Below are 27,688 nucleotides of genomic sequence, written 5' to 3'. Positions count from 1 at the left end.
GAGCATCATCCTGAGTCAAGAAACTGTGTCTGTTTCCAGTGCACTTTACGTTGTAAAAGTTAGGAGCTAAAACTTGCCACAGCCAAGTAACTTCCATTTTCTGTCTAAAAGGAGAGTGGGACTCACAGGTGACAGCAGGTTCTCGCTGATTGTAATGTTTTCTGTTACACCGTAAATACGTGTATTGGGAAGTGGATTTTTCTACAGAAATATTTTTGGAAATCTGTTGCAGAATTTTGATTAACCTAGTAAATTAAATGCTGGCCCACTATTTAAATGGACCCTACACTAAATTATTTTGTAGGCTATATCACTTTGCAATTTATTTTGTATATAAAGTTGCTGCATACATATATAAAGTTGAATTATGGTTAACAAAAGAATAAAATTGGCTAGTTAACTTTTAATGACTTATTGTTACTTTACGGTTCTGTAGATGAACGTGGGCATGGTCGCAGGGGCCCTGGAGGTGTGGTGTGCTCATACAGGGTTTATCGAGCGTGTACAAGGCCCTGAGTTCCATCCTTGGCACTAACAAAACAACAAAAATGGGGGTCTGACATGAGATGGCTAAAACATGACAGATGTTAGGAAGACAGTGTTCACGGGTGATCTGTTGAGTGTGCCGATAGTCATTTGTGGGTCATCGAGAGCTCTGTATGCGGATAGTCTTTAATGTCTCATCTTTGAGAAACATCTTCCCTGTACTAGACTGTCTATGACTTCTGGAATTGAAAGTGTAAATTACAGTACTACATTTGATTCTAGCTTGCTTGAGGCAAAAACTTTGAATTCTTTTAATTTTGCTTCTTTTGTAATTTACATATATGATGCTAAACAATAGACTTTTGTCTTTTTTATGTCCGAGTTCTTTCTGTTTTATATTTTGTTTACCTGTTTTAATCATCTTCCTCTCTTTCTCTGCCCTCTTAATATCATTATGACACATATTTAAATTTCAGCTTTCTGGTTGAATATTGAATTGGTGCTTATGTTATACTCTGTAAGTACTGCTCATTGTTGAGCTATGGACTGAACTATGTGTATCAATCAACTTTTGCTACAATAACAAACAGCTCCCAAGGTTCAGTAGCTTATAATTTCTTGCTTATATCACCATCTTGTCATGGATGATAACATTTCCCATATTCTGATATTATTTTACTTTGTTTCCTGTTTGACGTTTGTCTTTCTAATATTTCAGAAGGACTTGGGATTAGTTGAGGCCTCTTGCTAGGTTCTAGCAGCTTTATTTGGATCCAGCTCCTCTTGATTTCATTTGCCTTTTTTTTCCCAAAGGTAAAAGAGCAATGAGTTAGATACTCTGGTATAGAAACTAAACGAGGCATAACCAGACATCCCTCTCCATACACACACCAAGTACATTAACGTTTTCTTTTATCACCCTACATTCTTTTGGCCAAAACAAGTCATAAGACCAAGGTCTGTTTCAGTGGGGTGTTTGTTCTGATTATCAACCAGCAAGGCAAGGGTGGAAAAGAGAACTGATGATTCTATAACTGCATGGTAATACCTACTTACCATGGAGCAACATTTTGTTCTTCTGAAAGTCAGTAGTTTTATCTATATTTATTTTCCACTGCCTTAGTTTTCTCTGTTCCTATTATGAGTTCTCGCCTCTCGCTACACTCACCAGAGAGTTCCCAGGCCATTTGTCTTGGTGTGTCCCTCTGGGGTGGCCCTTCCTTCTTGATCCCCAGTCTGCACTAGTTGATGTCTTGATCTCTGTGTGGATGTTCTCCTGGGCCTTTTCTGTGTTACTGTTTTGGAATTTCTCTTCTTTCTTTACCTGGCTTCATGTTTTCTGGGTCCTGTGACTTTTTCTTTTATAGTTTACTTCCCTGATTTCCTGGAGCATCTCCTTCATACCTTTCTCTTTTGTTATTTATTTTCCTATTTTTGTGGACCATTTCTTTTTGTAGCTTCCTTTAAAAGTGTAAATGGTTTGACACTCTATCAAAGTTCTCAGCATACTCCCTGACTAGTTAATGAACTAATGAATGACTAGGTAGCGATGGTAGATGGAGTAATGATGAAGGCTCGACTGCACGGGTTCAAGTCCTGGTTCTGTCGCTTCAGCTGCATAACCCATGTTGATTGACTCTGCCTCAGTTTCCCAATAAGTAGATGGAGGTAACAGACATGCCTTAGGATCACTTTGAGTATTAGTGAGTTAATATCTGTGTGTAAATCGTACCTAACGCAGTAAGGTATGCATAATTTTCAACTTTGTTAGTTATCCTTAATATGAATGAAAAGTGAGAGTAAAATGAAGAAATAAATGAAGGAACTAACTTTTCAAGATCGTTTTCCATTGGGAAGTATTCATGTGCCATATGACCCCATTAATATTTTTATCTTTCAACTAATAGTACTTTACACGGTGTCTGTTAGAGTCTGCAGAGCACTTTGCTCTTTACTCTGCCGTGTTCACAGGAATCTTTTATAGTAGAGTCATCCTTATTTCACAAGCAAGAGCTAGCATTCAGAGATGCGCATGTGCCTTTCTGATACAGACAGCTGCCGGATGGGACTCGGGTGGGACTCCGCTCCAGCAGAGAGAGCATTCTCACCTGTGTCACCTTGGACCTAGGAAGGATAAAGGAAGCAGGAGAAACTTACTCAGCTGGCCCTGCTCATCTTAGGGTTTGCAGCCACAGCAACCCTCCCTTCCTTCCCCCCTTCCTTCCTCCCTGTCTTCTTTCCTCCTATATGGTTGTGAGGTCCTACCCTTATGTGACCTCTGCAAAGATGATTGGCGAGTTAGAATAAGTGCCTAGAACAGAAGCAGCTTATACTAAATAACATAAATTTGTGTTGGTGGAACAACAAGAAGTTGGAAGCTGTTGCCTGACCGTTCAGCGTTCGGTGCAGCATTGCTCAGCTCCCCACGCAGCTGCTGTTACCCCAGCCCGCCAGAACGTTGTGTTTCCACGAACAGATGAAGTGCTTACACATTCATAGACTGAGACACCAAGAATTCAGTTGGGTTCTCTCATTGCTCCAAGCAGATTTCTGCCTTCTCAGCCATGACAGTGTGGGCTGAGCTTTGAATACTGATGGCAGGCCCTTTATTATCAATCAGGGATTTGTATGAATTAATTTAAGAACATGGGGAGCTGAAGCTTAAAATCAGAATCAAATTTGACATCCTAAATGAAATAAATTACAGTACTTCATGGCACTTAAAGCTCTAACAGGTAGAATCGTTCGGTGAGTCTTGATAGACTGAAAGTGTATACCCTCAGAATTGTGCTTCTGAGTCAAGAAGAATGTTTAGTATGGAAAGGACAGCCTATTTATGTTTCTAATGTTTGAACTTAGGGCATTTCTGTACAAATTGTATAAGATTTCTGGAGATAACATTACCTTTATCATTTGATTGAAAATATTCACTAACAGGTTCAAACAATTTTAGTCTTGCCCTTATGTGACTAAAAATTAAATTTATTACATGTAAAATGTGCTGTGAGCTATATAACCTTAATTATAGTCATAGAGTGAAAAGAATGCATAATGTGAACTATCATGCATTAAAATGACACAAGAAATTGTTAAATTATTATAAATTTATTAATCATTTCCTGAGCTGCAGATGTTTGGACCTGACCATCATCATGTAAGGACAGATCTATGTGAAATGCCTTTCAATAAGCAGTGTTTGTTCCCTTCCTTTCCTTTTAGTTTTTTGTTCTGCTGTGTGGTTGAACCCAGGGCCTTTCATATACTAGACTTTGGGCTGCACTTTCAGCCCAAGGCATACATTCTTTTTTCAAGGTCTTTCTTTATTGTTTGAGAATTTCATATGTGTATACAATGAAATGTGATAAAATCCACTACCTAAGGCATGACTTTCTTTTTTTTTTTTTTTTTTTTTCTTTTTTCTTATTTTTGGTTTTTTGAGACAAGGTTTCTCTGTGTAATAGCCATGGATGTTCTGGAACTCGCTTTGTAGACCAGCAGGCTGGTCTTGAACTCTCAGAGATCTGCCTGCCTCTGCCTCCCAAGTTCTGGGATTAAAGGCATGTGCCACCACCACCCAGTCCAAAACATATATTTCTAATTTGAGAAAATAACATGGTCTTTCTAGTTGGCATAATTAAGGGGTGTTATTTTACGTAAGAGGAAAGGTCTTGTCGTTATTCCTTCTACTCAGGAAGTTTTTCTATCAGGTGTTTATAACAACATGGGCTTTATGATTTAAATTACAAATTTAACTATAATTTTAATATCTGCAACTGTTTGGAACTGGACAATATGAAGAAAAACATGGAGGAGTGAGTGTCGTAAGACTGGTCTTCATTTCATATACTGGTTCAGGTTTTATATTTGACCATTTTGCTATAGTTCTTCACATATGCTAAGCATTCACAATTATTCCAAGAAAATACCTTATTTTCAACAAAGATTTACTGTTAGTTTTATTTATGTGTATGTGCATCTGTGACTATGTGAGTGCATAGTGATGTCTTTGGAGGCCAGGAAAGGGCATCAGATCCCCTGGAGCTGGAGTTACAGGCACTTGAGAGATACCCAGTGAGGGTACAAAGAACCAAACTTGAGTCCTCTGGAAGAGCAGGAAGTGCTCTTAACCTTTGCGCTGTCCCTCCAGCTTCAAGAAGATATCTTGGCTGGGCGGTGGTGGCCCAGGCCTTTAATCCCAGCACTTGGGAGGCAGAGCCAGGCAGATCTCTGTGAGTTGGAGGCCAGCCCGGTCTATAGAGCAAGATCCAGGACAGGCACCAAAACTACACAGAGAAACCCTGTCTCAAAAAAAAAAAAAAAAAAAGAAAAGAAAAGAAAGAAAAAATATCTTTTTTTTTTATTTTACATAATTTCTTTATTGAATCTTTGGGAATTTCATATCATGCACTCTAATACAGGTAGCTCACCTCCCAGTCTCTCCATATCTTCCCATCACTCCTGCAATGCCCCCCAAAAGAAAATTAAAAAAAAAAATCAAACCAAACCAAAATGAGCAAACAAAGAAAGAAAAACAACAACAATAAAAAACACCTCCCCTACCCACCCCGGTACAAAAAAAAACCATCTTCGATCCTCCATCTTTCCTGCCTTTCCAATACATCTTCATTAGTCCTGGTGGCATTGGGAGCCACAGTGTGTCACCAAGTATACCCTTTTGTCCATTCAGCTTTACTAGCAAATGCTCATTGCAAGAGTCATTAGTCTGTTTCAGGGTCTCTGGTTTCTGGTACACCATCATCACTGGATCCTCACCAGAGTTCCTCTCAGATCCTTTGGGTATCATTTCACAGGACCAGTCCCTTCACAAGCTCCAGCAGGTCATAGATGGAGTAGATGTTAGGGTGGGCCAATCCAAGGCCCAGCTATGGGCCTGGGGGTTAGTTGAGCTTCTCAAGCCAGGAGTCTGGGGCTGCCCTGCTCAGGCGACGGACGGGTGGAGCCAGCTCCTCTTCACCCATGCCATCCATTCAGCTTAAGGACCCAGTTTGGGCTGTGGGTGACTTGCACCCGCCTGAGCTGAATCAAGAAAGTATCTTTTAAGGGGGAAAGAAGGTGTAAATAATTTGTAAAGTATATTTATAGTATAAGCAAATTACTATGAAATTGGGCACAAATTATATAATCCTTGCCTTTCAAATTATTTCTCAGATAAGTCCCATAAATAAACACTAAGTAATATTTACCGATGACATTAAATAGTATTTTAAATCTTTACAGTAATTTGAGTTTAATTTAGAATACAAGTAGCAATGTACTAGCAAAGTAAAGGACATTTTCTCAGAGCAGGTCCTACATTAATTTCATGTGCTCACACCGTTCTTGGTTTTCTGTACTTTCTCCAACCTGCTGCCTTAGTGAGTTTCTTTTCCTTCTGACCTTCAAAGCCATATTGATATCATTTAGCTACTTTCTATATGTCTTGATTCTTTTGACTATTTTGAAGATCACCTTTCTGTTGACCCCATTCCTTCCCCTTGCTCTATTTTAAATCTGTGGCTCATGGCATAATATAATGTAATATACACTTTTGGCTCAAGAAACTGCTTGAAAAATATGATAAAACTGACAGTATTGACCCAGCAGAAAAATAAAGATTTAAGTAGCCTTTGTACTGAAGCTAAGTTTAAGATTTGGAAAGGAAAAGAAGAAAAACAGTGCCCGTAAAAATTTTGAAGGGACTTTGTTTTTCATACTGATTGAGAAATATATTACTTACTCCCTAACTATACATATTTGTATTGATACAGACAATGCCATTGAAAAATCAGTGGCTGTAATTTTCATTAGCAAAATGGCTACAATCATCAATCAGAAACTCATACTTAATACAGAATCAGGAAATAACAAAAGTAGCTTAACTCATATGAACTTGGACATCTTAACATCTTATTCCTTAAATTGTAATAGACTACACATAACATAATTTACTATTGCTGCTGTTTTTATGTGGGTAGTTCCATGCAGCCAATCACCTCACCCATCTCCAAACTTTTCACCTCCTTCAGTGACTGAAACTCTCGCCATTGCACTTTATTTTGTTGTTTATTATTATTATTATTATTATTATTATTATTATTATTATTATTATTGAGACAGGGTTTCTCTGTGTAGCCCTACCTGTAGACCTCAACTCAGAGATCCACCTAGTGCTGCCTCCCAAGTGTTAGAATTAAAGGCATATGACACCACCCTACTCATTTTTTAAATTTTTAAAAAAATTTATTTAAGAGTTACAGAAAAGACAAAAACAAAGCTTTCACTTACTGTATTAAGCCATAGTAGTATTTTTTCAAGAACAAACATACGGACTAGTATGCTATAGTTAAGAAACCTTCTTATGAAAGAGAAGTCACGAGGTGATTCCAGGACCTCTCTTCAGTGGCACTTACTACTCTGGGACTCTGGGCAATAGTCAGCCTTTACAGCTACCACAAATGCAGTGAATCCCCATCTGAATCCTCTTGTCAGCACACCTGTGAAGGGACCGTGGTTTCCAAAGCCACCTGTGTCCCCAGCCTTCTCGCCAGCCCAGGGGTCCTCAGCCCTCCTGCAGCAAGCTTCTCCTGGACAGGTCTATTGTGTTGTCAGTTTCCCACTGTCTGTAATGTGGAAGTTCCAATTTACCATGACCCCATTCCTGTTGGTGTCCACGTCCAGAGGCCGTGTCTGGCAGCAGTCTGGCCTCAGGACACTCCCCATTCTTTGCATTGGTACACTGCATCCCTTATGTCCATTAGATCCCATCTGTCTGTTCATCTCCTAACTATATGGTACCCTACCATAGATATTTGATACAATGGCAAGAGGGAGAACTCTCAAAAACTTACATATAGTAGCGTCACCATGTTTGTTCAATCTGTGGTTTTTATCTATGTAGATAGGGTACATAGACTTTGTATCTGACCTCCAAATACCATAAAGAATACTCATTTCATAATTCAGTATCTGCATTTAATTTTGTGGTCTCTAGGGGAAAAAAATCTCATTTAAAAATTCTACATAGTTTAGGACAATTAAGGATATCAAAGAAGCGTTTAAAATATTAAGACCTACTCTGTTTTCTAGACAGTAGGAAAGCAATACCACTTAATAGGTTAGTCACTGCTGTGCACTTGAGAAGTACTTTGCAGTCATTTGTCTGTCTAAGGGAGGTCACGTTAACACCATTGGTTAATAGATGAGAACTTTTCCTCCCTGCACTTAGGGATTTGAATTACAGAATTTACCCAGAATATTCTAAGGCAGCAGAATCCTTTTTAATAACCTCTTCATCTCCTAGGTATTACTAAGATATTTTTTTCCAGCAGGTTTTTAAAAACTAGAAACAAAGATATGTCGTATTTTGTAGTAGCAAGAAATACACTTAGCTCAAAGATTTGTAAGAAATTACTCATACAGAATTACAAAATAAACTTGGAAGAAGTTTTTGAGCAAATGTAGCTTTAATATATACCTAATTCACGCTTTTCTTCCTGAAGGAGAACCTGGGGAATCTTGTACCTGCAATAATTCACTGGCTGCATCCCGTTGGCCTGTGTATGATGTTGTTAACAAAGAAAAAGGGAAGAAACCATGGGTGTTTCTCTCCTGAGCTTTTCATAATCCTCTGTGAGGCTGCATCTCTGTATTACTGCTTACGTTATTACTGGAAAATAATCTAAAGTGAGGGCATGTTTTCAGGAACGTCATAATTTGAGGAACTCAAGGGCCTAGACATCTTGCTGTCCTGATCTTTATTCAGTTAGTTATACAGTATCATGAAGGTGGAAACCCCAAAGCCTGCCTTGTTTTGTTGTCTGTAAATGTTTACTCCTACTCTTGGTTTCTTAGCTTTTTAATACTGTATAAGTATTAATCACTAGGTGGTCTTAATGTGGATCTCTAGCACTTCTACAAAGTCATTGTCAGAGAATTTATTCTAATTCAAGGTTAATTAGTGTACCATTAAAATAATGTGTTACAAAAATTAATTACATTGCAGGTCAGAACATGTATTAAAAAGCATAGTGCAAATGTCTGCAAGTGCATCATCCTTCTTAAAACATGACTGTGTGCCATCTTTCTGGAAACTCACCCCTGAGGTCCAGTCACAGGTGTTTCCCCTAAAGTAAATTTTGGCACCACATGTGACAGATTGAAAATATAACCCCCATTAATGGTGGAAGTGTTGCTCATCTACTCTGCCATCAGAACAGCGAAGGATTCACAGTTCAGCATTAGTTGGTGAAACATGATTGGGTCAGACCTAATGAAAAATCAGAAGCCTGCTTGAGAAGTAGAAATTACCTATCCGTCTTGTTGTAAAAGTACGTAGTATTAAATTTTCCCATTGTGATATAGTTCTCATATGTATGCTACGGAAGCATGCCACACACCATAACTATGCACAAAAGTACATAGTATTAAGTTTTCCTACTATGAAATAGTTCTCATATGTATGCTACGGAAGCATGCCACACACTGTAATTATGCAGTGATCCTTATCAATAGTTGAACTTCATACCTACTCTGAATAAAGGTAGAACTAATGATCTGATTCTTCCTTTTCTTCTTCTCTTCCTCCTCGTCCTCTTCCTCCTCCTCCTCTTTCCTTCTTGTTCTTTCTTCTTTTTTGAGACAGGGTCTCTCTGCATAGGCCTGTCTATCCTGGAGTTTACCATGTAGACCAGTCTGGCCTTGAACTCACAGAAATCAGCCTGTCTCTGCTTCTCTAGTGCAGGGACTAAAGGCATGTACCACCATACAAGGCTGATTTGCCCACATTTCCAAACTTTTATTCCCCTCTTTTATAATTTTATGTGTGCAAAATTTTTTTAGGATTTTGTGTAAGAAAACAGATATTCACAGGTAAATAAAAGAAAATCAAACAAGTGAAAACAATAAAAAAAAAAAAGAAATCTGTAAGGAAGAGGTTGTCCTAGCCATTTATTCAATTAGTTGAACTAATAGATATATCAAGAGAGTCTACATGATAAAAACAGTGTAGGTGGGTTTAGAAAAGCTACCTTAGAGGGTACCTTTTAAAGTCATCCTTGTCCCAACTTTTGTATATTTAAATGTTCTCTACAGTGACAGTCAGGGGTTGCAGCTTAATGTGGAAATGCATCTTATTCTTTATAAGGACATCACTGTCACCCTCAGATTAGAGTTATACCATACATCATCCATTTATTCATTCAGAAGAACCCTGCAACTTTGGGGGATTGTCTGTTTGGGGGCCAAGTAGGCTTCATTCATTAGGTACACCAAGATTTTCTGCGAGTCAAAAACAGGAATAATACATTAATAGTAATTGTAAATGTTTGATATGTAAAAGTCAAAAGTAGTGTGTCATGAGGCTGGAGAGATGGCTCAGCAGTGAGCTTATTCATTCAACAAATATTCTTATTACATTTTATGTATTTATTTGTGCATGTATGTGCACACATGTACACCTGCACAGAGATCCAAGAACAGCTTGCCACAGTCGGTTCTCTTCCATCTTGTAGATCCTGGAAATGGATCTCAGGTCATCAGGCTTGGTAGCGGGCATCTTTATGGGCTAAGCCATTTTGCCAGCCCAGCTCATATTATTGATTTACCATTATTCAGGTAAGGAAATTGATTAGATCAAAGAAGTTACTAGGCTTATGTGTGATAGATCAGAAGTAAAATTTGGGGCTTCCTGTTGCTTGTCTGTTGCTTTCCCATAGTGCATTTTATATCATCCTCAGAATAATTAATCTACAATTTTACATATCTGTTTGCCCATCTTTCTTAGCATATGAACTCTGTATGACCCCACACGTAGATTAACAAGTCCCTTCTTTGTCTCCTACCTGTAGGGCAGAGCTCTGCTCCACTGGGCGTGTGACCGAGGACATAAGGAGCTGGTCACAGTCTTACTGCAGTATGAAGCTGACATTAATTGTCAGGTAACAGTAGCCTCAAAATGAGCTTGCTTTTCTTCTTCTTAATTAAGATTCATTCATTTGTATTGTATGTGTATGGGTGTTTTGCCTGTGTGTATGTCTATGAATACATGTGTGCCCAGGGAGGCCAGAAGAGGGTACTGGATCCTCTGAGACGGAGTAGGGTTGTGGGCCTTGGGAATCCAACCTCTGTCCTCTGGAAAAGCAGCCAGTGATCGTAACCATCACTCCAGCCCCTAAAAAGGAGCTTAAAAACAAACAAACAGACAAAACCTGAAGTAAAATTTTTGTAAGGAAATTTATGAGATTAGATGTCTTAAGGCAAATGTCACCACAGGCCATGCTGTAGAGCTCCACAGTGTTGCCATCGTCCAGTGGGAGATCCTGTAGCACTTACACACTTACTTCTGCTTTCCTCACGCCCCAAACCTTGCAGCCACTAATCTGCTTGTTTTCCTTTCTTTTTTCTTTTTCTTTCTTTTTTTTTTTTTTTTGTTTGTTTATTTGTTTGGTTTTTGGTTTTTGGAGACAGGGTTTCTCTGTGTGCTCAGGCTGTCCTGGAACTCAATCTGTAGACCTGGCCGGCTCAAACTCAGAGATCCACCTTGCCTCTGCCTCCCAAGTGCTGGCATTAAAGGCGTGCACCACCACCACCACCACCACCACCACCACCACCACCACCACCACCACCCGGCTCTGAAGTATTTCCTATAGGAGTTGTACCATTTTACACCCCACCACCAGTGTTTGTGACTGCCAACTTCACTCATCCTTATTTTCCCTTCCTTCTTAAATATCATCCTAATGGATGGAACTTTACCTCATCGTGATAGGATTTTGATGTACCTTTCCCTAATGACTAAGCAGTGCTGAGCTTCGTGTGTGTGTGTGTGTGTGTGTGTGTGTGTGTGTGTGTGTGTGTGTGCGCGCGCGCGCGCGCGCATGCATTCATGTTTGTTTGTTTTGTTGAGACAATATTTCTCTGTGTAGTCCTGGCTATCCTGAAACTTACTCTGTAGACAAGGCTAGGCCTGTCTCTGCCTCCCAAGCGCTGGTATTAAAGGCATGTGCCACCACTGCGTGACTCCTTTGGTATATCTTAAAGTTTATATTTCACTTTATGAACCATTTGTTCATGTCCTTTGCCTAATATATTATTAGATTGATAATTTTAAAAGATTTTAGAAATGTTTTATGTATCAAGACAAAGTTTTAGTGTGCATATGACATGTTAAAGCTGTTCCTCATGCTCTCTTCTGGGACTTTCTCCGTTTCATGGTTTCTTTGAGCCATCGAGATTACCCTGTGTCTTGTATATGTTAATAGAGATTTTATTTTTTCCAGATGTCGAGCAGGTTGTTCTAATGTTCATTGAATAATCCTTTTTGCTTCTTGTGACTTGCAGCGTCTTCCTTACCGTATATCTGGTCCTCATTTCAGTCTGTTCCTGGACTTGTCCTCCATCCCGTGAGTCTGTGTGTCTGTATGTTCTTGGGTCACGCCCTTTCAAGAGCATATGCTGTGGGATGTTTTGTATGGCAAATGTATTGCTCTGATTGGTTGGTAAATAAAACACTGATTGGCCAGTAGCCAGGCAGAAAGTATAGGCAGGACAAGGAGGAGAATAAAGCTGGGAAGTGGAAAGCTGAGTGAGAGACACTGCCAGCCACCATGATGACAAACAGCATGTGAGGATGCCGGTAAGCCACGAGCCACGTGGCAAGGTATAGATTTATAGAAATGGATTAATTTAAGCTGTAAGAACAGTTAGCAAGAAGCCTGCCACGGCCATACAGTTTGTAAGCAATATAAATCTCTGTGTTTACTTGGTCGGGTTTGAGCGGCTGTGGGACTGGCAGGTGATAGAGTTTGTCCTGACTGTGGGCCAGGCAGGAAAACTCTAGCTACAAGCATAGCTTCAACTGATTTAACGTTGGACAAGACAGTGTCATCGCTGTTCATTTGGGATTTTTTTCTACAGTTTTGCTTCACTGTTTGTAAATGTTAGAAGTCGTCATTTTATTCTCACCTTCCTGAACCACTACTGCCACTAAGTTAAAGCGAACAGCAGGAACCCGTGGGTGTATTCATGTCTTTACATGATTGTAAAGAGTTTCAGGGTGATTTAAAGGAAAATGTTCCCACGTTAGGCATTGTCTGAGCTTTTTTTGGCCAGTTCTGTTGTTGGGATAGGACAAAGCAGACAGTCCCAAACCCCGCCTTGTGTGGCTTTCTAGAGCACTGTTGACTGAACGCTAGTTTTGTGCAGAGCTGAGGTTCCATGTGGGTTTTAGGATAAATTGTTAGGATGGCATGGTGCCTGGCAGTGTCTTCCTTGCCCCTGCATTCACGTGTCACTTGATGTCGCTCCTATCCTCTCTTTAACTTTGTTCTTGATGGTTATAATCTGATCTATCTAGTGCCCGTTAATGGGAATGCTGTTGGCTCTGTCGTCTGAGTTGATAACATGCTTCCAAGTCAGAGGGCTTCCACAGATTAGGTCTGGGGTAGCTTTCCCACTCACTGCCGCTTCTCTGTTGGTTTTGTTATTGAAAGCGCTTTTCAAATACAGACAATGCAAACGTAATAAATGGATGGAAAGGTTCATCTCCCTCATGACTCAATCTTTCTTAAACAATATTATTATTGACTGGCCTATTGGTTGCCAAAAAAGAAAATCAATATTATTAGAACTGTTTGCTTGGCCATAGATCTTGGTACTAACCCAGCACAGGCAGGCTGATGTTATCAACTGTCTGAACAATAACTTTTCCTGTGAGTGTGGAGTGAAGTCCTTGGAGCTGTGTCAGGTCTGTCCTGTGTATTCCCGTCATTTTACTCTCGCGTCTGTCTCATAAATCCCTTTGCTGAACTGCAGCGGCTGTGTTCTGTGGGGCTGCTGCTGAGGTTGGAACGAATGTTTGTTTCTGAGAAAGCCTTTGTGGTTTTATCTGTAGCTATATACTAGCATTTTGTTTCTTCTACTTAGTTTTGACTTCGGTTCCACTCTGTCACATTTGGTGTTAGGATAGTGTGTGTGTGTGTGTGTGTGTGTGTGTGTGTGTGTGTGTGTGTGTACACACTGCTACTTGCTCCTCTTCTTGAGTCATCTTTTCAGTTCTTGAAACTTCTCCACAAACATGTGATCTTGATACCTCTGTTGCTGTGGTAAAACACTCTGATCAAAGCAGCTTGGGGGGAAAGGGTTCATTTCAGCATCAGCTTCCAGGCCCCAGCCCATCACTGAGGGGAAGCAGGGATGGACCTCAAGCAGGGACTAGAGCAGAAACCAGGGAGAAGTGCTGCTCAGCTAACCTTTTTACACAGTCGAGGACCCCCAACCCAGGGACAGCCCCACCCACAGTCAGCGGGGCTCTCCACATCCTTCATTAGTCAAGACAGTCTTTCCAGACATAGCCACAGGCCAGTGTGATGGAGGCAATGAGGTTTCCACTTCCCAGGTAACTCTAGAGAGTCAAGTTGACAATAAAACTAACCAAGACAACATTAAAAGATATTTGGATGTCAAAGATTTATTGGTAGGTGTTCTCAGATTTGTATAAAGTAGTATCAAGGCAATAAATGGGATGGGGCATGTGAGATTCTGTGGGTTCTAAGTATTCACCTGTGTAATGGATGTAACAAGTCAAAAGAGAAGCATTTTGCTTAGGTGAATAGACGTGTTTAAGAGCTTTTTAAAATTTGTTTGTTTTTGGGTTTTTGTTTTTTGAGTCACAGTATCTCAATGTAGTCCTGGCTGTCCTAGAACTCACTATGTAGACTAAGCTGACTTTGACTTATAGCAGTCCTCCTGCCTCTCCTTCTCAAGTGCTGGGATTAAAGGCCTATGCCACCAGGCCTGGCCAGGACTTTATCATTTATAAATTAAATGGACGGTGACTTAGCACAAGAGCAGTGTGCCTTCAGTGAACACCTTGCTGCTAACTGTTTATTGTAAAAGGTTTCAAAACTGAGAAAACTGCAGTGTAGTAAATAAGCCATTGGTGATGCTGCCAAATGTGATGGTGACATGAAACCTTTGTGTTTATGTGCATTGTCTCCTACATCACCATACAGCCCAGTAACGTGCGTGTACTGCTTTCTGTGTCCTACTGATGGAGAAAAGAAGAGCTTAGAGAATCCATGTAGCTAGAGAGAAACCCAGAATTGAACATTCTCTGAATCTAAGCTCTTAACCTCACCGCTGTAAAATTTGAATACACTGCATTCGTCTTTCGTTCATAGGCACTTTTCCTTTATTTAAAATTATTAAAGTATAAAACAAATTCAGTGAGGTACATTATACATAAATCCTAAGGATACAGCTCAGCGTGCCAGCGTGTACACACTCATACACACACACACACACATATTTCTGCTCTTATAACTACCACCTTAAGCTACTTCCTGTCAATATCCACACTTCCCATACCACCCTGAAGTGACTGTTATCCTGATTTTTAGTGCCACTGATTACTTGTAGCTCTTTGTGAAAGATTCTGCTTGAATCTTTGTAATAGTATTCATTATACAGTGTATGATATCTAGTGTAGTCATTTGGATACGGCTTATTACACTCAACATAGTATTTGTGTGAGTCATTCCTGTTGTTACATATATTAGTTATTTTTACTGCTGTGTGACATTCCATTATATGCGTATGCTGCAGTTTGTCCCCCTCCTGCTGTTGGACAGTTAGAGTTTCTGATTTTTTCCTTCAGTTTTTGTCTACTCTAAATAAAGCATCTGAGAACACTGTTGGATGTGGACATACACTTACACTCTCATTCCTGGTCAGTACATGTTCCCAGGAGTAGAATTCTGGCTTATATGATAGCTCTGTGTATGCCTCATTGAGGGACTGCATGTTTTTGTCTAAGAGTGGTACCATTTTCCATACACCACCAGAGTATGAGGGATCTAGTCTCCTGCATCTTTGCCAACACTTGTTTTCATCTCTCTTTTTATTATGCCCAGCCTGATGTATAGGAAATGGTGTTTCATTGAGGTTATGATATTCAGGAGGTGTGGTAATGATTTCAGTTCTATTCATGTACTTACTGACCACTTACATATGCCTGTGGGGACAACTCTATTCAGATACTGTGTCTATTTTACTCATTCATTTATTTTGAGGCAGGGTCTCACTATGTAGGTCTGACTGGCCTGGAACTCACTGTATAGACCATGCTAGCCTCGAACTCACAGTGACCCACCTACCCTTGTGTAGCAGGAATCTTAAAAGTTCTTATTAATAAAAACAAACATGGAGCCAGGTATTAGGGTGAACACTGGAAGATCAGAGAGACAGAACAAGCCACAGCTAACCCCACTTGGCCAACTTCTCAGCTGATCTTGTTTCCTCAGACTGGAAGCCTCTGTGTCCTCTTATCCAGAATGAATCTCAGCTGAATTGCTGCTCCAAAGCCTAAAAGCTTAACCAGCCAAAATGCTTGTAGTTTCTGGTCCTCACGCCTTGTGTACCTTTCTGCTTTCTACCATCGCTCCCTGGGATTAAAGACTTGCTTTCTGGGATTAAAGGTGTGAGTCACCATGCTTGGCTGTATCCTTGAACAGATGGATTTCTGCCTCTGGAATGCTAGGATTAAAGGCATGTGCTACCACTGCCTATCCTAAGTATTTAGTGGCTTTTGTGTTCTCTGACCCCAGATAAGTTTATTAGGGTACACAATATTTTGGGGAACACAATACCACCACACCCTTGCCTCTGAGTTCTGGGATTAAAGATGTATATCACCATGGCTGGCCTTGTGTCCATTTTAAAAAATAGGGTTGTCTGTCATGGAGTTGAAAGAGTTGTTTATGTATTCTGGATACAAATCTCTTCAGATACATGATTTGAAAATGTTTTCTTCTATTCAGTAGACTTTTCTTTTCCTTGTTAGTGTCCTTTGAAACAAAATTTTTGTTTTAAAATTTTTAAAAGTTTGATGTAATCCTATTTACTTTTTCATTTTCATTTGTATTTTTAGTATCATTTTCAAGAAACTATTATCTAATCAAAGATCATGATAATTAAGTCCTTTTAAGACTTTTATAGTGTTAATCTCTTACATTTAGATCTTTGATTTCTTTTGAATGGTTTGCATAGAGTATAAAATAATAGTCCAACTTCATCTTTTTACGTGGATATCTAGTTATTTAATCATTTGTTATGTGGGAGGCCAGCTCCCACTTTTTCGAGAGAAGGATAAGAAAATATTAGATAGAAATATAGCGAAGAGGAGAAAGACAGAGACATAGGATAGCTTTGGGAGGACCTGGGTCAATGCTTAATGGTCTTTTCCATTTATTCAGAAGGGCTTTTTATAACAACGCCAAGGGGCGGGGCAAAAGACCCCCTCTTGCTAGATCAAAGCACACTGCACAGCCAAGTGTAGACCCTTCCACACACCTGGTAACCACGTCTGTGGTCAAATCATCCCCTTAAGCAGCAGCCCTCTGCTGGGTAAAGCAAGCTCAGATTCTCGGACCCTAAGTAAGTTCTCACTGGGAAACCTCTGTGGGTGCCCACATTATTAAAAAGCCTATTCCTTCTCCCATTAAACTCCTGTAGTCCTTGTCAAAATAGTGATCACAGATGTAGAACTCTGTTCTCAGACTCTCAGCTTTCCCCCCACCATCGTTATAGAAACTAACAGCCTGTTCTGCTGGGCGCTCACTTTTCCTTCTGGTGGTCCCATCCATACTGCACTTTCTGAAACTGCCTTGGGGTTCTTGACCCTCCCCCTCCCTCCCCCCTTCCTCACCTCCTCTCTCTCTCTTTTTCCCTCTGCTTTCTATTACTGGGCAGGGAGATTTTATTTTCACAGTTTCGAGGTCCGTGACCTCATCTAGCCATAATTACCTTCTTAAAGGCCCTTCAGGTATTGTCATATTGAGGGTAAGAGTTTCAACATACAAATATGAAAAATACACTGGGTTTTCATGTTTAGCATATGTTCTTTGTAAACAACGTGTTAGTTATTAGGTCTTAGTTTTTGTCCAGTGTAATGATCTTTGTCTTTAATCCCAGTGTTGAGTTCATTTTCCTTTAGTGTGATCACTGCTGTGGTTGCACTGAGCTCAGTTCATTTTCCTTTAGTGTGAGCACTGCTGTGGCTGCATTGAGCTCACTGTCTTGCTGTTGGTGTTCTCTCTGTCCTACCTGCTTTTTGTTTCTCCATTTGTTTATTGACTGGTCTGGTACTCAACAGATATTTTTTAATTATTGCATTTTGCCTTCTCTATTGGGTATTTGTTTCCTAGACATTATTTTAAAAAAACTACTCTTTTAGTAATAGAAATTACAAAATAAACTCTCAGCTTATTTTCATGTACCTTAGAGAAATATATCCTTGTGTCTTGAGAAACATAAGCACTGTAAAATTGTCTAATTCTGTTCTTTTCTCTGCCTATATTGCTATGGTTATGGTATATTCCTACCTTTTTTTTATAGACTTCTTAAGATACTTTTTGTATCAAATAACCTTTTTACATAGCATTTTATCTGATACCCTTTTCATTCTTCTTAAACCTCCTGATGCCTGTGGTATCTTTCCTTTAGCCTGAAAAACTGACTTGAGAAGTCTTCTGTTACATTGACTTTTCATGCTGGATTGTTGCCTTTATTTCTGTGAGGATGTCTGTTTCACTTACGTACAATTGTGATTGATAAATACGTTGGCTGAGGACTTTGTGTCTGTGGTTTTTGTTTTGTCTGTCTGTCTTTCTGTTCTCTGGTGCTATCCTTGCATTGTCTTATAACCCACATAATTTCTATAAAGGAATTAGCTGTAATTCTTATTATTCTTAAGATAAAATGGACAAATTTCTTGAAAAAACTTATTAAAAGCAATAGAACTTCAAAAATGTGAATATTCCTAGATGTATTTTAAGACATGGGACTTATAAAAATGGACTTTACCATTCAAAATCATAACCTTGTTTTGATTGCATTTATGATTTCCATACATTTCATGTTCCCCAGCTTTTACCTCACATTGCTTCTAAATTGTGGTCATATAGACGCGAAGGTTTGTTATTCTTTCATTTCTTTACTGTTGTTAGTCCATGGGCCTTTTTGGTTTTTGGGGGGGGGCGGGAGTTTGGTTGGTTGGTTTGCTTGTAACTGGATCTTCCTCTATGGCCTGGAACTAGCCTGGAACTCACTATGTAGCCTAGCCTTGCCTAAAACTCCCATTGATCCCCTGTGCTATGGGATGGTCTGTATGTCAAGTGTGTTGCTGGTTGGTCAGTAAATAAATCACTGATTGGCCATTGGCTAGGCAGGAAGTATAGGCGGGACAAGGAGAAGAATTCTGGGAAGTGGAAGGCTGAGAGAGAGACACTGCCAGCCGCCACCATGACAAGCCGCATGTGAAGATCTCGGTAAGCCACGAGCCATGTGGCAAGGTATAGATTTATAGAAATGGATTAATTTAAGATGTAAGAACAGTTAGCAAGAAGCCTGCCACGGCCATACAGTTTGTAAGCAATATAAGTCTCTGTGTTTACTTGGTCGGGTCTGAGTGGCTGTGGGACTGGCGGGTGAGAGAGATTTGTCCTGACTGTGGGCCAGGCAGGAAAACTCTAGCAACACCCCTGCCTCAGCCTTCTGAGGCTATGAGTCACCACCACCATTATCTCTACAGATTTGTGACACACACACCCCATCTCTAAAAGCAGGAAATGTTTTGGGTTTTTTTAGATTTATTTATATGTACAAGTGTTTGTTTGCATGTATATGTGTGTACCACGTGCATGCAGTGGCCACAGAAGTCAGAAGTGGGTATCAAATCCCTGGCACTGAAGGTGTAAGTGGATTTGAGCCACCAGGTGGGTGCTGGGAATTGAACTCAAGTCCTCTGCAAGGGCAATAAGTGCTCTTAACCACTGAGCCATCTCTCTAGTTCCAGGCAGGAAATGTTTTAAAGACTACTTAAGATTTTTATGTGCTCTCTAGACGTTCTGTTTTCTTGCACAGGCCCTGGCGTCAGAATATGAGCCATGTATGAGAACAGCTGCTTTGTGTCTACTAGTCTTGTTGATTCTGTTTCGTCAAGTGTCTGTTCCACTTGCCCTAAGCTCAGTCTGAACCTCTGCTTTAGTTCACTTCTTTTTTTTTGCTTGCATGACTCTCCCATGGGCTGGAGAGATGGCTCAGCGGATAAAGCACTGACATACAGCTAAATGCCCAGTGCACATGGCCGTCTGCTTGTAGTTACAGCATTTAGAGAGCAAAGACAAGCAGATCTCTAGAGTGAGTTGATGAGCTTAGCAGAGTCATCAGGCTTTGGGTTGAGTAGAGGCCCTGCTTGAGGAGTGCTCAGGGAACACTTGACATCCAGCTCTGGCCTCCTCACACATGCCCATAAGTACACACACCACCTACACATGCCATACCCCCCCCCAAAAAATGCTGTAATGAGAAAACTACCCTAATTCATCTTCTCCCATTCTACTTAGAAGCAGAAAACAGCCATATAGGTTTTGTACCTCTTTTCATTTAATGTTATGTAGTGGTCATTTTTCTATGCCATTCGGTCTTTAAAGGTGCATGGCTGATATGCATCTAGAGGTGCTGTAGATCATCAGAGTTGAATTGGAGTCTCAGAATTGTAATAGCAGCAGTATTTGAGCTGTGGTGTTCTTATTGCAGTGTGTTAAACTATCACATTTAATCAACTTTAAGATGAGGTTTTTTTTCTTTCACATTTTAACATCTTGAAATTGAGAAGCACCTTACAGTCTGTCAACTAAGTATTAAGTTGTGACAGACTGTGTTCGAGAGGTAGTGGTCATTGGTAGTCAGTATTGTCAGTTCAGTTGAATACATCCATTGTTGTGTTGGTTGTTACTTAAAATATTTTCAGAGGGGCTGGAGAGATGGCTCAGCAGATAAGAGCACTTGACGCTCTTAGAGGACACAAGTTTGGTTCCCAGTACTTATATTAGGTGATTCACAACCACCTGTAACTCCAACTTCAGGGGCTCTAAATCCTCTGGCCTCTGCACATATCCACAGCAACAGACACATAATTTAAAATAATTTTTAAAAATAAATCTTAAAATATTTTTTAAGAAAAATGAGTAATTGTATATTGAAACAAAAGTGGTTGTACATGTAGATAAACAAAAGTAGGAGTAAATTTGATTAGTTGAACAATTAATTCTTATCATAAGAATAGCCATTATTTTATATTTATGTATGTATATGTAAGAGAACAGGCATACACAGGTTTTCATATAAAGAGGTACATTGTGTGCTAATTAAGTTTTAAAAAGATACTTTCCTCCCCAGGTCATTGTTGGCCATGGTGTTCATCATTGCAGTAGAATGAAAACTAGGACAGACGTTGGTACCAGGAATGGGCGTCACTGTGACAATTGGCAGTTGGTTTTGGGGAGCTTATGGAAGTGTTTGGAACTTTGGGTTGGAAGTATTGAGTGCTCAAAGCTTGATGAACTGTTTTGTGGAAGCTTGGAAGATAAAAAGCGTTGAGAGAAATACAGATAAAGAAGGCCTGGCTTGTGAAGTTTCAGAGGGAAGCAAAGACTGTTGGGGTCATTAAAGTGATGATTTGAATTAAAAATCTGGTTTCTGGTCAGTTATGATTAATAAAAGGCCAGCACACTGAAGTGAAACCTTGGTGCTCCTGGGACAATTGGCTGAGGCTGAAGAATCAGCTGTGGTTATTTAGACCAGAATCGTTGGGGCCAAATCTGGGAAGTATTTCTTCTGGGTCAGCAGACAGAGGGAAGCAAAGGCTGGATACTAAACGTGTAAACAGTGCTACAGGTCTCCTACCCGGTATAGGCCTTGAAAGCATAGAGGTCATGGAGAACAGCTGAGGCTCGGTACCATGTGTCAGGGTCCAAGTCCCTGCAGAGAGGCCAGGAAGCCATTGGTGAAGGTGCAGCCTTCACTGCCATGGATAACCAAGCATGTTGGAGATTCCAGGACTTAGGGATGACCACCAAGGACAGTGGCAGGTGTGGAGTGAGATCAGCCTGAGCTTCAAGACAAGCTGTGTGTGTTGTGGTGGCAGAGCCAGAGAAGTATGGTTAGCCAAGCCCTTTGTAGCTCAAAAGGTGATGAGTCCCAAATGTTGATTGTCACTGTGCCCGGGTTCTTCCTTCTTGGAATAAGAAGTATGTAACCTATTTTTGATTTTACAGGAGTCCACACCTGAGAGACTTTGGATTTTTAAAGAGAAGTTGAATATTTTATTAAGTGAAGTTGAATATTTTATTAAGCTATCTATTATATGAGTATGTGGGGTGTGTGTGTGTGTGTGTGTGTGTGTGTATGTATGTATGTATGTATGTGTGCATGCATGCATGCATGCGTGCATGTCAGATACCATGTAACTTAAATTACAGATGGTTGTGAGCCTCCATTTGGTGCTGGGAATCGAACTTGGGTCCTGAGAAAAAACCGCCAGTATCTTAACCAGTGAGCCATCTCTCCAGTACCCCCTTCTTTTATCAATTAATTTGTCATTTGAGATGTTAATATTTTAAAGAGATTGAACTTTCAAAATGTTGAAGACTAGGATAAATTATGTTTTATATTGTAATAATAGCAGGAGATATTGGGGATAAACAAGAAAGGAAAGACCTAATAGTGATGTGTTTATATGTCAGGTTGACAAGGGTTCAGTTGTGTTGTTTAGTTTTTGTGGGGTCTTTGTTGTTATTGCTTTGGTTTTGGTTTGTTTTTTGTTGTTGCTGTTGTTTTTTGTTTTTTGTTTGTTTGTTTGTTGGCTTTTTGAGATAAGGTCTCTCTATGTTGTTCTGGCTGTCCTGGGACTCACTATATGTATCGGGCTGGCTCACAGATATTTCCTGCCTTTGCCTCCCAAGGGCTGGGATTGATTAAATGTGGGTGCTACCACACTGAGCTGTGGGCCATTTTCTTGATTAATGATTGATGTGGAAAGATACAGCCCAATGTGAGTGCCATCCCCGAACAAGTTGTCTTAGGTTGTTTAGAAAAGGCAAGCCGGATGTGCCGTAAAGAACAGACCGGTGAGCACTGTTCCTCTCTGGCTCCTGCTTGTTCCTGCTTGAGTTCCTGCTCTGACCTCCCTCAGTGCTGGACTGCAAAGATGCTTCCGGTCATGGTGTTTGTCACACCCCAGTAGAAAACAAACTTGGACAATGTGTTTTCATATGTCCCTTCTTTCTTTATTAACAATTTTAAATTATACATATATAGTTTAGATTTATTTTAAATTGTGTGTGTGTGTGCATGTGTGTGCGTGCTTACGTGAGTGTGTATGTGTGTGTAGGTGCCCATGCAGGCCGGAGGTCTCAGATCACCCTGGCGCTACAGTTATAGACATCTGTGAGCTGTCCACTGTGCATGCTGGGAACCAAACTTGGGTCCTCTACAAGAACAGTATGTCCTCTTAACTGCTGAGTCATTTCTCCAGCCCATAAATTATGTATTGAAAGAAATGACTTGGTGTGTATTTGTGTGGGTGCACATATGTCACGGCACCACGTGTGGAGATCAGGGGACAGCTCTTGAGAATTGGTTCTTCTTCTTCCACCGTGTGGGTCCTGGGAATCAGATTCATGTCGTTGGGCTTGGTGGCAAAACACCCTTACCCACCAGTCTCCTTTCTTATATGAAAGGTTTAGTTTAGGGGCTCTCCTCTCTCTCTCTCTCTCTCTCTCTCTCTCTCTCTCTCTCTCTCTCTCTCTCTCTCTCTCTCTCTCTCTCTCACACACACACACACACACACACACACACACACACCATACATGGTAACAGTTTTTAAAGATAAACTTTAAATATTCTTTTGCAGTTCACGGACCGTTATTTTCTACAAGCTACTCCATCTCATTTCCCCAAGTGCTTTCTCTTTTATTCATACATTAGTTATGCAGTCTTTTCCTTTGTTCATGCAACATAGTTTATTCAAAGCCCTCACTCCTATGTATGGCATGTATGTTGTTTCTAATATTTGGCGGTTACCAGCCTAATGCATATGTATTTTCCTATTGTTGGAATTATTCCTTCCGAGTAGAGTTCTGGAAGTGGAACTAGTGGGTCAAAAAGCAAGTGTATGTGTAACTTCGATAGATGTTGTAGGGTTTACCAGTTTGCATTCCCCCGGCAGTACATAAACATGCCTGTTCCCTACAACCTTTTGAGTACTTCATGCCAATGGAATTTTAAATGTTGAACCCTTGACAGAGAAATGGCCTCAGGGGTATTTGAGTTTGCATGTTTCTGTAAGTGAAGTGTTACGTTTTGTCATATGTTTGAGAGACAGTTTATGTCCATATTCTAGTAAATTGTCTACATATTCTTATCAAGTTTAGCCTTTTTATGCTTCTATTGTGATTTTTTCTTTCTATATTAGGAATATTAATCTTTGTGATATATGAAGCAGACATTTTCCCCTCATTTTTATTTATGGTATATTTTGTTATGTAAGATTTTTTATAATTGTTAGGTAGTCAACTTACATTGTCCTGGATTTTAAGTCATAGTTTTCAGAAGCTCTTTCTTGCTGGGCATGATAGCTTATGCCTTTAATCCCAACACTCAAGATACAGAAACAGGCAGATTTGTGTGAGTTTGGGGCCAGTCTTGTCTACTTAGCAAGTTTCAAGGCAGTCAGGTCTTCAAGTGAGAACATTAAAAAAAAAAAAAGGACAAAACAAATAACCAACCCTTTTTCTTACAGAAAGCGTAAGGGGATCCCATGTTCTCTTGTAGTGCTCGTATGAGTTCATGGTCTACATTTAGATCTTTAGATGTATAGTTTGAGAGACAGATTTAATGTCATATCTTTCCCCAAATGTCTGTAGTCCAGCCAGCTCTGTTTATCAGAGGGTCCATCCTTCATGCAGCCTAAGCTGGCCTGCTCGTTTGCTATGATCTGTGTGCACTTTTATCTAATTCTAGACTTCGTGAAGCTCTTCTGGTCTCATATTTATGTACATTATTTTAATTAAAAGTCTTTATGGCAGATCTGACTATCGGGAACAGTTATTTCTCCTTCTTAGTTTTTCTTTCAAGTGTTTTCTCAGATGTTCTTGCATTTTTTCAACCATGAACTTTAGTATCACGTTGTTTTACTCCATGAAACAGCTTGTATTTACACTGAGGTTGCATTGAACTTGTAAATTAGAACTGACATCCTTACATGTTGAGTTACTCTATCCAAGCAAAAAATCATCTTCCAATTTGATGATCTGTCTTTACATTTCTGGGGTCTTTAGAATTTACCTCATATTAAGTTTTGCCCATTTCTTGTTAAATTTGTTCTAAGTATTTTTGTTCTCTTTATGTTTTGCAAAATGGGAATTTTAGATCGCTGATATTTATGCTTTCTAATTTTATTCCATGTTGTGATGTTAAGTGTTAAAAATAAGATCAGGGTCTCAAAGAAATGGACCAAAAATAGACCACCATTGCCACCGACATGTCTGGACGAGGCAACCTGCACCCTTGGTCAAGAGGGTATGTGAAAGTGTGAGCATCCAGACAGGAAGTGCATTTGGTTTTGAGTCTCACTCAGGTGGTGGTTAGGTCTTCTCTCCATTGGCTGGTGTTTGATCTCAGTCTTGAGTTGATTGGCCAGTCTGGAAAGAATTGGCCCGCAGGAAAAGCAGGCAGAGGGATAATTGCTCCAGGAGAGAGTGAGAGTGGAACCTGGGATGTGGCAGAGGACCTCTGTGTAGACAAAGGGTTTACTGGGTAGGGGATTAAAACATTTGCATAAAAGTCAGGGAGAGGGGCAGCAGTCAAAAGATTCGAATTCCTTATCCTAAACACATGTTTTATGGTAGTTGATAGAAAAGACTTATATTTGATTTTTTTTGTTGTTTTGTTTTGTTTTTCAGGCAGGATTTCTCTGTGTAGTCCTGGCTGTCCTGGAACTCGCTTTGTAGACCAGGCTGGCCTCAAACTCACAGAGATCTGCCTGCCTCTGCCTCCTGAATGCTGGAGTTAAATGCCTTCACCCCCTGGCTTTGATATTTCTTACATTAAGTCATTGTCGATATTTAAAATAATTCATGTATAAGTGAAAGTGTTATGGCACTATTCTAAATTTTTCTATTTTCTCTGGAATATTTTCCCTAGTTAAGGAGTCAATGGAAAAGTCTGGGCCCATGTGTTAAATCACCTGTATGATTGCTAGAGAACTGCTATTATTCCATTAAGAATATTGCAAGTTTAATGACAGCCAGATGTGAAAACAGATGCTCAGTGTCAAAACCCTGCACATTTGTCATTTGATTTTTCCGGGGGGCGGAGCGCTGTGGAAGCAGCTTTCCTCTGAAAATTATTTCTTAATGATTTCTCTTAATATTTCCTGTGTGTTAGGAAGAGACCAGTCAGTCCTTCTATGAATTTTACTTTCTTCCTAGATTGCCAAGATATTTTAGATGTTGAGAAAGAAATATATACTACTATTTGAGCATTGCACCCTTCCATGAGAAAAGGTAAAACTCTTCGCTAAACTGGGTCCTTTATGTACTCTGCACAGTCCACATAGGTATGCACAGTGAAGTGGGAGGGGCAGGATGAGCAGGGGGCCTTTGAAACAAGAACTACACTTTAAAACGGCAGGCCTTTGACTTCTGTTAGAGGCATCGTTTTGTGAATGCCCACTGCCTTTCTACAATCTCCTGATTAGAAAATTCCACTTCTAAAGGCTTTCATGAGGCATCGATTGATTATATTATGGCTTACCTTTTTATATTAAGGATGTGCCTTCCAAATATACTTGCAGTTCTTAACAAGTAGAGGCAGAGTTTAATGCTTTAATTTTGTAATGATTTTAATATTAAAATAATGCCCAGCTTGGTGACTCGTGGCCTTAATAGCACTTAGGAAGTGGAAGCAGGTAGATCTCTGTGAGTTCTAGAGCAGTCTGATCTACCTCTTGAGTTTCAGACCAGCCAGGGCTACATAGTTAAAACCCTGTCTTAAAAATAATAAATAAGTTAGGAGCTGGAGAGCTGGCTCAGCAGTTAAGAGCACTTGTTGATCTTGCAGAGGACCCAGGTTTAGTTTCCAGCCCCCACATAATGGCTCATAACGATCTGAACCCCCAGTTCTGGGGAATCCAGCACTCTCTTCTGACCTCCACAGGTACTGGGTACACATGTAGTGCCCATACATGCAAGCATACACATAAAATAAATGTCTGCTTTAAAAAAAAAAAACTTGGCCGGGCGGTGGTGGCGCACGCCTTTAATCCCAGCACTCGGGAGGCAGAGCCAGGTGGATCTCTGTGAGTTCGAGGCCAGCCTGGACTACCAAGTGAGTTCCAGGAAAGGCGCAAAGCTACACAGAGAAACCCTGTCTCAAAAAAAAAAAAAAAAAAAAAAAAAAAAACTTAACCTGAGTAATTCCTTTCTGTGTGTTTGTTCCTGAGAGCCAATCAAAAATCAGTATCTCAAGAATCAAAGAAATAAATGAATTTTAAACTTTATACCAGAATATTAATGTTCTTATATTATTTCCATATTCAAATAAACTTTCATAAAGTTAGAATAGGACAATATATTTAGCAAATCTGACCCATTGATTGTTGCTATCATCGTGGTTTAGAATTCCCATTGGCCAGCTTGTTACCTGCCCCACTGGGTTAAGGAATTAAAAATAAGTATATTTGCACATTTTTATGGTTTTTAAGCTTGGATATTGCTGTCTCAGCGGTGTCTTATCTGTCTACTTTTCATACACTGACTAGCTATATAGGAAAACTGCATTTAGCTAATGGCTGGTTCTTTTCCTGAGATGATGGGGGGAGGAGGGTATGTGTTGCTCTTTTGATGCTCTTATGAAATGTTTTTCTGTCTTATTTATTTATGCAAATCATTGCTTTGGTGAGTTACTGTCTGGTGAAACCCTAACGTAGCTCAGCATGCTAACATGACAAGTCCTTGGGTTGGTTTCTGTGCCCGAAGAACCTGTTTAGAAACTGAACGAAAAGAACAGAATGAAATCAAAAGTAAATGAGGTGATCAGAGTCAGAGAGATTGGTATTGGCAGGTCGTTCCAAGATGAGCAATCTTTCAAAATACTTCTTGTACATTGCTGCTATTCCTTTATTTATTATTAAAATAACATGATCCATGAGGAGCTTGGGGTGACTCTCAGCCTAGCTAATTCTAATTAATCCAGTCAGAGAGCAGTAGGGTAAGTGGAGCAGTCTATCGGATTGAAATTCATAACTTAATTGAGGTCAAAGTCCCGGTCTGAGAGAACAAAAGTCTTTTGCTGGGACCAGGCA

The 27,688-nt window shown here is 39.9% G+C and overlaps 1 protein-coding gene across 1 annotated transcript in view; it reads left to right on the top strand.

Annotated features, from left to right (window-relative positions):
• Acbd6 (acyl-CoA binding domain containing 6) overlaps positions 1-27,688 on the top strand; it is a 144,631-nt gene that overhangs the window by 56,467 nt on the left and 60,476 nt on the right. Inside the window, exon 6 of the mRNA XM_059280606.1 lies at positions 10,332-10,421. Within this exon, the coding sequence (XP_059136589.1) occupies positions 10,332-10,421 (90 nt within the window). The remainder of the gene's footprint in view (positions 1-10,331; positions 10,422-27,688) is intronic.

Source organism: Peromyscus eremicus, chromosome 15, assembly GCF_949786415.1.
Source record: "Peromyscus eremicus chromosome 15, PerEre_H2_v1, whole genome shotgun sequence".
NCBI classification, from domain to species: domain Eukaryota; kingdom Metazoa; phylum Chordata; class Mammalia; order Rodentia; family Cricetidae; genus Peromyscus; species Peromyscus eremicus.
The sequence above is the reverse complement of the archived record's forward strand: the minus strand, read 5'-3'. Positions and strand labels throughout refer to the sequence as shown.